This window comes from Onychostruthus taczanowskii, unplaced genomic scaffold (assembly GCF_017590055.1).
Source record: "Onychostruthus taczanowskii isolate IOZ18803 unplaced genomic scaffold, ASM1759005v1 scaffold19, whole genome shotgun sequence".
In the NCBI taxonomy this organism is placed as follows: Eukaryota; Metazoa; Chordata; class Aves; order Passeriformes; family Passeridae; genus Onychostruthus; species Onychostruthus taczanowskii.
The window spans coordinates 10,644,068-10,655,045 of NW_024499128.1; the positions used below are offsets into that span (position 1 = coordinate 10,644,068).

At 57.6% G+C, this 10,978-nt stretch overlaps 1 protein-coding gene across 1 annotated transcript; it reads right to left on the minus strand.

Moving 5' to 3' along the window:
* Positions 1 to 1,021: 1,021 nt before the first annotated feature.
* Positions 1,022 to 5,785, minus strand: ACTB (actin beta). The gene is made up of 6 exons (XM_041401495.1): positions 5,690 to 5,785; positions 4,106 to 4,234; positions 3,561 to 3,800; positions 2,600 to 3,038; positions 2,117 to 2,298; positions 1,022 to 1,760 (listed from the first exon to the last, which is right to left on the minus strand). The coding sequence occupies exons 2-6, from the start codon at positions 4,226 to 4,228 to the stop codon at positions 1,617 to 1,619; spliced, it is 1,128 nt and encodes a 375-aa protein (XP_041257429.1). The 5' UTR covers positions 4,229 to 4,234; positions 5,690 to 5,785; the 3' UTR covers positions 1,022 to 1,616.
* Positions 5,786 to 10,978: the final 5,193 nt, after the last annotated feature.

Consider the following 10,978-nt stretch of genomic DNA (forward strand, 5'->3'; position numbering starts at 1 on the left):
GCTGGCAACAGTGTTACCTGGCTCAGCTTTTCCTGCTTCCTGACCCAGCAGCCTCAATCTTCTGTCTCCTTTCCACAGATGTGACTCCAACTCTAGGGACTTGTGGACATCCTTGTACCCTACAGCGTCCCAGCTTTGTGAGGGTCACCCCTGTTCTTTTCCACAAAACCAGCAAAGTTGATCAAACAAAGCTGAAGCTTCACAGAGGGTTTGGAAGCTCAAAGGATGGGTACAACGTCAGTAAGCTCAAAACCTTCCTGGCAAAGGCTGGGCTGGAAGCAGGTACCGGCACTGGAGCTGTGTCACTCACCCTCCCAAAGCTTCCTCCTTCCTCCCTGCACCTTTTTCCCAGCCCCACCCATGTAACACTCCAGTAGCCCTGCTCTGAAGTCAGTTTTTTCCATTTCACAGGACTTTCTCTTGCTTCCACCTGAAAGCTGCTCCACCCAGCCAGCACACTGCCAGGGTATGAGTCTCCCTACCTGAACCCAGGCCTGCCTCCCAAGGCAAACTGGGAGCAGGACAGGCAAGCTCTGATACCTGGAGCAGGGAGAAGCAAGGACACTGCCCCATGTAGAGCTGCAGACTAGTCAAAGGAGCCTTGGTGGAGGGAGAAGGCAGCTGTTTGGCTTTGTTATGGGATCAGCACACCCCATTTGCTTCCATCAGTCCAGCACAAAACTTACATAAAACACTGAGGACGGAGACACACAGAGCAACATTTGGGAAGGTGCAGGTGAATTCCCCATTAAGCCCAGCTCCTCCAGCAGCTCCCTGCTGCACACACTGGCAGTATCTGGAGAACTCCAGCCCACAGCAACCCTGGAGACCCACAGGTTTGGCAGGCTCAGCTCTACCCCTCCCCTATCACCCAGAGCCATCTGCCTTGTGCCCTGAAGCACCAGCATCCCCCCCAGCCTGATAGCAGAGCTGTGCAGCCTGGCAGGGTGAGATCCCAGCAGGAGCAACTGTCAAAAAATGGCATGAGAAGAAAAAGAACAACCAACACCAGTCAAGCCTCTATGGTGTGCACTTTTATTTCAACTGGTCTTAAGTCAGTGTACAGGTAGCCCCTCCCTCCCCCACATACTGGCACCACTTCTAGACCCTGTGGGGGACTGTAAAGCCTTCATTCACATCTATCACTGGGGAACACAGGCTGCTTGCTTGACAAATCGAAGAGAAAAAGGATCAAGTGTGTTTTGTTTTTAAGGCGGAAAGATACAAAAAGACACTTGTCGGGTTACATAATTTACAGACAAGCAATTAGAACCTAACACCAGCTGTAACTGGTGGACTCCCTCCGAGCTGGGCTTTGCCTTCACAGAGGCGAGTAACTTCCTGTAACAATGCATTATAATATTTGGAATGACTATTAAAAAAAACCAAAAAAATGTACAATCAAAGTCCTCAGATGCATTGTAGAACTTTGGGGGCGTTCGCTCCGACACGTTTCATTTTAAGACTGCTGCTGACACCTTCACCGTTCCAGTTTTTTAATCCTGAGTCAAGCGCCAAAAAAAAAACAAATAAAGCCATGCCAATCTCGTCTTGTTTTATGCGCATTTATGGGTTTCGTTTCATCACAAGGGTGTGGGTGTTGGAAACAGTCCGGTTTAGAAGCATTTGCGGTGGACAATGGAGGGTCCGGATTCATCGTACTCCTGCTTGCTGATCCACATCTGCTGGAAGGTGGACAGGGAGGCCAGGATGGAGCCTCCGATCCAGACAGAGTATTTGCGCTCAGGTGGGGCAATGATCTGCAGGGAAGAGGAGGAACCAGTCAGACACAGCATCACGCTACGCTCACAGCCCACGCACAGCCCTGCAAGATGGAGCTGCCCAATTCCCTTATCTAACCTTGGCTAAGATACCATGAAGTCCAAACAGGATCAAGACACAACCTCACACACCCACCTCCCTCCTCTGCAGTCAGTCTTTACTCTAATCCCTTTATTCATGCAGTTGGGTGGGTGCCATCCTGTCCAGCCCAAGGCCATTAAGGCTCTACCAGACAGACATCTTTTGCAGCATGACTCCAGCATACCACCCTCCACATATGCTGCTTATTTCAGCCAAACAGGGGGGCTGAGATGTTTCCCCAACTCCATCCTACCTTGATTTTCATTGTGCTGGGTGCCAGGGCTGTGATCTCCTTCTGCATCCTGTCAGCAATGCCAGGGTACATTGTGGTACCACCAGACAGCACTGTGTTGGCATACAGGTCCTTACGGATATCCACATCACACTTCATGATGGAGTTGAAGGTAGTTTCATGGATACCACAGGACTCCATACCTGTGAAGAAACACAAGTTTCAAGTCAACAAGGGCTCAGACAAAGTCAAGGAAGCCTAACAGGATACTACAGGCAACCAAGAGACCGGCAGTCCTTTCAGCAGGAAGGCACTACAGAGCCATGCCTGGACAGACTCAACCTCTGCCTCTACTGACCCAAGTCCTTCCAACAGCTTTAAGCTGTGTAGCAAGTGAGGCTGATTGGTGGGCAGCAGTAAAACATCACTGCCATGGTCTCCAGGTCACCCTTCACAGAAGGAACATTAAGGGGCAACAGAGTATCCTAAAAAAGCTGGACTTACCCAGGAAAGATGGCTGGAACAGGGCCTCAGGGCACCTGAACCTCTCATTGCCAATGGTGATGACCTGGCCATCAGGGAGTTCATAGCTCTTCTCCAGGGAGGAGCTAGAGGCAGCTGTGGCCATCTCCTGCTCGAAATCCAGGGCGACATAGCACAGCTTCTCCTTGATGTCACGCACGATTTCCCTCTCGGCTGTGGTGGTGAAGCTGTAGCCTCTCTCTGTCAGGATCTTCATGAGGTAGTCCGTCAGGTCACGGCCAGCCAGATCCAGACGGAGGATGGCATGGGGGAGGGCATAGCCTTCGTAGATGGGCACAGTGTGGGTAACACCATCACCAGAGTCCATCACGATACCAGTGGTACGACCAGAGGCATACAGGGACAGCACAGCCTGGATGGCTACATACATGGCTGGGGTGTTGAAGGTCTCAAACATGATCTAGGGAGAGAAAAGGAAGGGTTGAGTCAACAGCAAAACACAGGGCTCTTGATATACCAGGTCCATGCAAATGGTCTTACTTTTGCCCCTAGATAAGAGGCTTCTCTACACTTCCCCTCAAAGTCCATGCTTATCTCACCTGGTCCCCACCCACACCTGCCAGATCAGAGCCTGAGCAGGAACACCACTGCCACAGACCCATCCACATATCACAGCAAGGAATAAACAAATGCCAAGTAAACTACAGTACAGTCACTCAAGGGGTGTAAATGGATTAGTGTGCCTAGTCAGAAACAGCAGTTAGACAAGTTGCTAGTTCAGTCTCAGAGAAAGCCAGCTTAGAAGAGCAAACAAAACCTGTCAAGGTCCAGCAAAGAAGAGACTCAGGTCAGGAAAGGAAAACCCTGTAAAGATGGCAAAAAGGGAGAATAGTGGTGAAGGAGGAGAGAGTACAACATGGAAGAGGAGAGCTGGCCTGCAGCAATTATCTGCTGTAGCTCAAAGATGCAGAGTTCTACTCACCTGTGTCATCTTCTCTCTGTTGGCTTTGGGGTTCAGGGGAGCCTCTGTGAGCAGCACAGGGTGCTCCTCAGGGGCTACTCTCAGCTCGTTGTAGAAAGTGTGATGCCAGATCTTCTCCATGTCATCCCAGTTGGTGACAATACCGTGTTCAATGGGGTACTTCAGGGTCAGGATACCTCTTTTGCTCTGGGCTTCATCACCAACATAGCTGTCCTTCTGACCCATACCAACCATCACACCCTGCAGAACAAAGACCATGTCGTAAGTACAGCTGAAGAGTGTACAACTCCCTTTACCCAAAGCTAAGTCTCCAATTACTGTCCCTCTGCTGTCACCTCTCTAGCAGGCAAGACATAGTCAGTCAGCTGCTCCGACACACACTGCACAAAGGCTCTGCAGGAAGCTCACTGCCCACCAGCTGTGCTACACTGCACAGGCCTCTCAAGGCACAAAGCCGAATAAAAGGGTTTCTTGACTCTAGGAGAACCACTTCACCTAAAACTCCCCTCTTTTGTCAGACAACAAGCACAACCAGCCACACCTACCTGATGTCTGGGGCGACCCACGATGGATGGGAAGACAGCACGGGGAGCATCATCCCCGGCGAAACCGGCCTTGCACATACCGGAACCATTGTCAACAACGAGCGCGGCAATATCGTCATCCATGGCTGGCTGCGGGAGGAGAGGAGAGAAGGAAACATGAGCATCCCCACTGCCACGCCGAGCCCCGTCCCGCGGCGGCGGGCGGGAAGGGAAGGCGATGGCGGGAAGCGCAGGCGATGCCGCCAGGGCCCTTCCCCACCCATTTCCTTCCTGCCGGCGCCGCTCCGCTTCGCCCGGCGCCCGCTAGAGGGGGCGACGCCTCCCAGATTTCGGCACTGCGCGGATTTGGGACAAAGGAAGTCCCTGCGCCCTCTCGCATTATTACCATAAAAGGCAATGGATGGAGCGCGCCGCGCCTCGCCCGCCACCGGCTGTCGGGGGGACGGCGGCGGCCACTCCCCGGAGCGGGCGGGCGTGGCCGCCACACCCCAGCGCCCCGCCGCGTCCTCGAAGCCTCCTCACAGCCCCGCCGGTCACGCCCGGTGCCCCACCTTGAGCCGGCCGGCGGGGCTCAACACCTCCGCACAGCCCCGCCGGTCGCGCCCGGTGCTCTCTCAGAGCCCCGCCATGTGCCAGTCAGCGGGGCTCGGCGCGCCCACCCAGCCTAGGGGGTTACGCCCGGTGCCCGCCGTGTGCCAGGCACAGCCAGCAGGATCCGACCCCTCCGCACAGCCCCCAAAGCCTCAGCCAGCCTCTACAAGGAACCGCAGCGGGACAAGCGCTGGCCACCACGCCCAGTTCACCAGTCAAGCGTGACCGGGGCTCTGCCCCATCGACCGGCGGCACCACGGGCGGGATTAGAGCCAGCGTCTTATGCAATTGCCGCCCGCCCAGGCTCAGCCCCGGCGGCTCCGGTGTAATCCGGTGGCGGGGGGGGGGGCGGCAGCGGCTGCCGCACATGTGCCGCCCCGCACGGGCAGCCTGGGAAGTGTAGTCGGAGCCGGAGCGGGCAGCTCGCCTGCACCTGCGCTCCGGGCACACGGGGGGTCCCCCCTGCGCCCCCCAACCCCGCATTGTTCCGATCCAAAGCCTCGCCCCGTGTAGGGGTGCCGCCCCCTCCCCGCAAGCAACAGCCACCAGGACTATTCGTATGTGCGAGGCGGGGGCGCCGCGCCCCTCCTCACGGGGGACAACGCCCCCGGGCCCCGACCCCGGCGGCTCCGCGGAACACACAAAGCCCCGCGACCCCCGCCCGCACCGCCGCTCCCGGACACAGCAGCCGAGCCGCCCGCTCCCCCCGTCCGCACCAGCAATCCTCTTACGGGGCGGATTAGCCCCACGGGTGGAAGGGGCGCGACCCCCCTCCGCAAGCATCACCCCCGAAACCGGCCTTAAACCGCGAGCTGCGTCTCTATCCCTGAAAACGCGGCAGCGCGCTACGGGGCCGCCACCCCGCCGGCGCACAAAGGGCGCGCCGTGCCCCACAACCCCGAACGCACCGAGATTCATAGTAACACCAGCTCATTACTGTCCTCATTAATATTATCACTGTGCTATCCCCCGTTGTCGCGGTGCCGCTCTCACCTTTGGGGAGTTGGCGCGGTCGGAGCCGGGGCGGGCGCGAGGCGGCGGCGGGAGTGGGGCGCGCGCGCGGTGAGGACAGGCAGAGCTCGCGGCGGCTCCCGCCCGCCGCCCGCGCGCGCTTTATATCGGGCCGCCGCCGCCGCCGCCTCGCCATAAAAGGAAACTTTCGGAGTGCGCCGCTCCGATTGGCCACGCCTGACCACGCCCCCCAGGCCTTGCCCCGCCCCGCCGCCCCGACAGGGGGGAAAATATTGGGGTGGGGGGGAAGCGAGCGGGGCTGAGGCGGGGGCGCGGCCCCCGCTGTCCCTGCGCTGCCGTGGGGACCGGGCCCTGCCCTGCCCGCCGCGCTCCGGTACCCCCGTGCAGCCCCGGCCCCCCCCGGCCCCCCCCCCCCCCACGCCAGCCCTCACACAAAGCCCCGCGGGTGGGGGGCCCGGCCGCTTCGCCCCCCGTGTCTGTGGGAGCCGGGCGATGCAGCCCCTCAGGGAAGGGGGTACGCGGGGCGGGGTCCCGGGGGTGCCGCTCGCCCCGGCTGTGCCCGGCGCGGGGCACGTGGAGCGCCCGTCACCTGCACCCCGGGGCCGGGCGGGCACCGGTGACCCCGGGCGGGAGCGGGACGAGCGGGACGCGGGGCCAAGTTCACTGCTGATGTCAGCAAGCGGCGGCGACAGGCTCCGGCCGGCCGCCACCGGGCCCTCGGCCCTTGGACCCGCCCGGGCGGCCGGGAACGCCAACGGCGCCACCGGGCACTGTTAAAGCCCGTGTGCCTACGGTGGCAGCGGGACCCGGGAGAAGGGAACGCTCCGCTGGCTCTGACTCGGGCATCGAGTCAAGCAGGGAGCCCGGGTCACCGCTGTCCATCCTGCCCTGAGCTGGCAGGGCACACCGCGGGAGCAGTGGTTTGGTCAGATTTGAGCAATGTTTGTTTCTGTCCTCTGATCCAAACCTTGCTGGAGTGGGAGACGTGGCTGCTCCAGCCCAGGCTGCCTTTCTGCAATTCCCTTCTTGCCTGTGGCCATCCAACACTGGTGGGGAATAAAGGGGAGAGCAGCGGCCGCAGAGCAGCAGGCAGCAGCAACCAGAGGGCTTTGCGTCTCCAGAGTGTTGTGCGAGCACGGGCTGATTAATCAAGTTAATTAAGCAGTCCTGTAAGTAAAGTAGCAGCAGCCACTCGCAATCTGTTGCCGGCTGGAAGCGCACAGACTTCAGCGTAGGGACCTTGGATGTGTAATCTCAGCCGTTTGAAAACTGTAGTGACAGGTACAAAAAAAAAAAACAATTCTGGAAAAAAAAAAAAGGCTCAAAATGCCTGTTCTCCACGGGACAGCCCTTGTCCAGCATCATAGAGGCAGGAGTCAGGCCTGCAGTCGAGGTCTTGCAGGCCACACCAGCAAGCTCTTTGTCATCAGGGAGCTGAGGCTGCAGAGATCACAGTGAGGATGAGGGTGAAGATGAGGATGGGGCTCCCTCCCCAAGCCCGTGTGGGTCTCACTGGAGGGGACCCAGGCATTATTCCCCCCCTTCATTACTGCTGCTGTGGGATGAACAAAGGAGGAGAGCAGCAGGAGGAACCTGCAAAAGCTTGTTGAGATGGAGATTTGCAATTACCTGGGGGGATGGGAGGCAACAGGACACCAGGCATGGATGGGAATACAAGAAAAACCCTTTTCTTTTGGATGGCATCCCCTTCCCCAGGAGTGCCTTGTCCTGGTGAAGGTGCCCCAAAATTCAACACCACAGCTGCACCCAGGTGGGTGCTTTGAAGGGGGTGGTACAGAGGGACAGGAGACCTGTGGGATCTTCTGGGCCACCCCAGGGCCATGCCTCATCCCACAGGGCAGAGGTGGCCGTGGTGTCCTGCCAGGCCACTTTGGGACCAGGCCATCCCCGCCATGTGGAGATGGCCACAGTGATGGACGTGTCCTGCCAGGCCACTTTGGGATTATGCCACCCACTCCTCGCTGGAGATGGTCACAGTGATAAAGAAGAGATGGCCCAGGAGAGTCTCCACAGGAAGCCCTCAGGGGAAGGGGACTCAGCTTAAGGTTCCTGCAGGGCCAGGCTGGAGCAGAGCTGCCTTTGCCCGGTCATTCCTCTGTCACCTCGATGTGGATCATGCAAGATCTCTCTCTCACAGCTTCCCTGGCAGTAAAATGGGAGTCATTGCTGTTAATTACCTGCCTCATGGGGAATTAATTAATGTTTGCATTCCACTTTGAAAAGGCTGATTATTAATTAGAAGATTATACGTCAAATAAGGGGAGCCACAAGGCATGGGTAGAGCTGATGGCCCTCACAGCTGGGAAGCCTGGTCCACCAATGTGCTGATAAAGCAGGAAAAAGTCCAACAGTACCCCTGGGGTGATGGGTTTGGGATGGGGAACGTCAGGTCAGGGCCAGGTGGAGAGGCCACCAGGGCTCATGGGGGTCTTGGGCAGATGGATGGGGCACGCATGAGACGGGTGGGATGCTGTGCCCTGCTGCATCCCTGCGAGCAGGCTGGGTGGAGCCAGGCTGGGGAGCCACGACGGGAGACAGCCCATTAGGCAGGGAGGGAACTGCCAGGCAATTACTCTTGATTATTGGACTGAATCAGAAGGCAATCAATCTGCCAGCATCCGGAGGGCAGCAGCACCGGCCTCCTGTCTCCTGGCTTTGGGGCAGCGAGCTCTGGCCTCGGTGGGATGGCAGGATGTGGCCTCCAGCACATGGCTGGGTGCCACCACTTCCTCCCAAGCTGAAGACACCTTGACAGCAAAGCCACCAGCCAGTCACCATGTTCACCACCGTGTGAGGGGCCAGGCCACCTCCCTGGCCGTGGCTGGGGCTCTCTTCCCATCCTCTTCTGGGATGTTGCAAGAGCTGAGAGGAGAAAAAGGGGAACCAAGAAAAAGCTTCCTGGCTGTCGTGTTACCTTCGGGCAGACATCACAAACTCCCAAGTTCCCATGTTTTGCTTCATCTCTCTCTGCTCGTCCTTGGTGACTCTGGACAAAACTATCCGAGGGAGGATCCTCCTGCCCTTCACCAGCTGATATGGCTGGGCTTGAATCGCTGCACTTGTGGGACAACATGTGAGCTCTGCTTTCCCCTCGCTGGTCCCAGCCCTTCCCCTGCTGCAGAAGCCCTGTGCCCACGCAGGGATGGCATCTGCCATGCTTTTGGGGAGAGGAGGGTCAAAGAGGGGGCAAATATTCCTGGGAATTTCTGGACTTGGAGTTTTGGCTTGGATTTCTGCACATTCCCTTCAGCGCCAGCTCTTCCATCTCTCACTCTGTCATGTGCTCAGGCCTCCCTTTTCTCCCTCCTGCTGTTGTGACAATGAGAAGAGAGGTAGAAACTTCTGAAACCACCAGAGTCTCTTTGAATCACCCTCGCACAAAAATCATGGAGGTTTTTTGAAGCACTGCCTTTCCCTTCCCGCTCCCCAAGGGGAAGAAGGAAAGGTGCTGACCACATCCCCTGTTTCACAGGCACAGGGACCATCTCAGCACCTTCCTCTTTCAATTTTCTCCTTGCAGCATCAGCTGTAACGGGAATTTGCAGGAGGTAAAATCTAAGCAGGAACCCCAGGCCCTTCACTCCCCTTGGAGATGTTTGGGGGCCTCACAGCAGCCCCCACCTCTCCCTTTATGGGAACATATTCAGCATTAAACCTGAAGCAAAACAGCCCCTGACATTTTCCTGGCTCGCTGCGTTGCATCCCTGATGCCAGCTCATCCCTGACAAGCTGCAGACTCGACTCTCCCCCTTTAAGCATCATTCTCCCCTCCCATACACCCCTCCCCGAGGTTTCTGCTCCTTTGTATTGATCCTCGAGCTCTCTCTGATCTATCAGTCATTTTCCAGAGAGACAGCCTTTCCCTTCACAGACCTCCATGTGCAAGTGTGCTCTCCCCCGACCTGCTGCATCCGCATAGATGGGCTAACGGAGCATCGAGCATCCCTCCCATTCACAAGGAATGAAAATCATTACATTGTATCACGCTGCAGAACTGTATAAATCCCCCATTTTCCATTGTCAAGGCACAGACAAACAATCTGTGCCAGGTTTTGCCGAGGCTGTTGGAAAGGGCCCAGCCCTGCCCAGGTAGCCGAGGTGCTGGCAGGGCACACGTGCCTGGTTTACAGCCTGCTGTCCCTGATAAGTGGACTTTGCTGGAGGGGTTGAAGATTTTTCTCCACCTATTTCTCCAGCCTCGTCTCTCTGTGCCCCCATGCCTTCCCCAGCCCTTTCACTGCGTATCCCTGAGCTGATCCCTGTGCCAGCATTTCCACATCCTGATGCTGGCCCCAGGGTTCCCCAGCTCACACAGGCAGCAGGAGGCCAAGGTGTCATTCCCAGCTCATGAGCAGCCAGGTCAGCATCCAGCAGCCGGTGCCCAGGTTGGCACCCTCTGCCCAGCCCCATCCTGGTGCCCCACAGCCCTGCCACCCTCTCACCCTCCCTGGGCTGTGCTGGCCCGGCCAGAGCAGAGCAAAGCCCTCCCTTCCCCCACTGGTTAAACGTGCTGCCAGGGCTGTTTTGGTTGACCTTGGTAACAACAGCCTGCGAGGCCCGAGCGTGGAATTGTTTTCAGCCCAAGGTCATTCTGCAGCACAGCGCGATTACACCGGCACAGCCAGAGCCTGAGGCCACGCCGGCCGGGCTCCCAGCCTCAGCCCTGCCCTGGGCATCTCCGGAGTCCACTTCTTCCTCAGCAACGGGACAGGTGTAAGCCAAATCCTGTGCTGGAGCTTCCCTGCAGAGACAGAGAATGGCGGAGCAGCCCTCCAGCCAGGCTTGGCATCGGTTTCAGGGGATATTTCCTCCAGCTAAAAACAGAAGGGGAAGAGAAAAAGCTGATTCTCCCTGGTTTTTTTCTGCCTGTCTCAGCTCTCTGGCCCCACTCACGCCACCCCCATGCTGCTGAGTGGCCCCTTGGCTCTGATGCAGCTCCAAGGGGGTCTTTCCCCTCAAGGATGCTCCCTGGGGTTCAGTTCTCTGTCCTGGCAAAAGCCTCCCGCAGGTGTTACACGGCACTATGCCGAGCCATACGGTGCATTTACAACTGCTTCTTAATTACTTTGAGAATTGATTTTTCTTGGTCTCTGATGATAAAGGCAGGGGAGCAGCTGGATGGAGTTTTCTGCTTGTACAGTACCTAGGAAATGAAACAGATCCTGGGCTACCCAAGCATGCCGGGAAATTCGCTTTGATCTTTGCCAGGCTAATGGCACTTTCCGTCTAGGGGCTTCGAGCCTTTGACAGAGGTGACCTCTCCTACCTTGGAGAGAGTGGGAATAATGC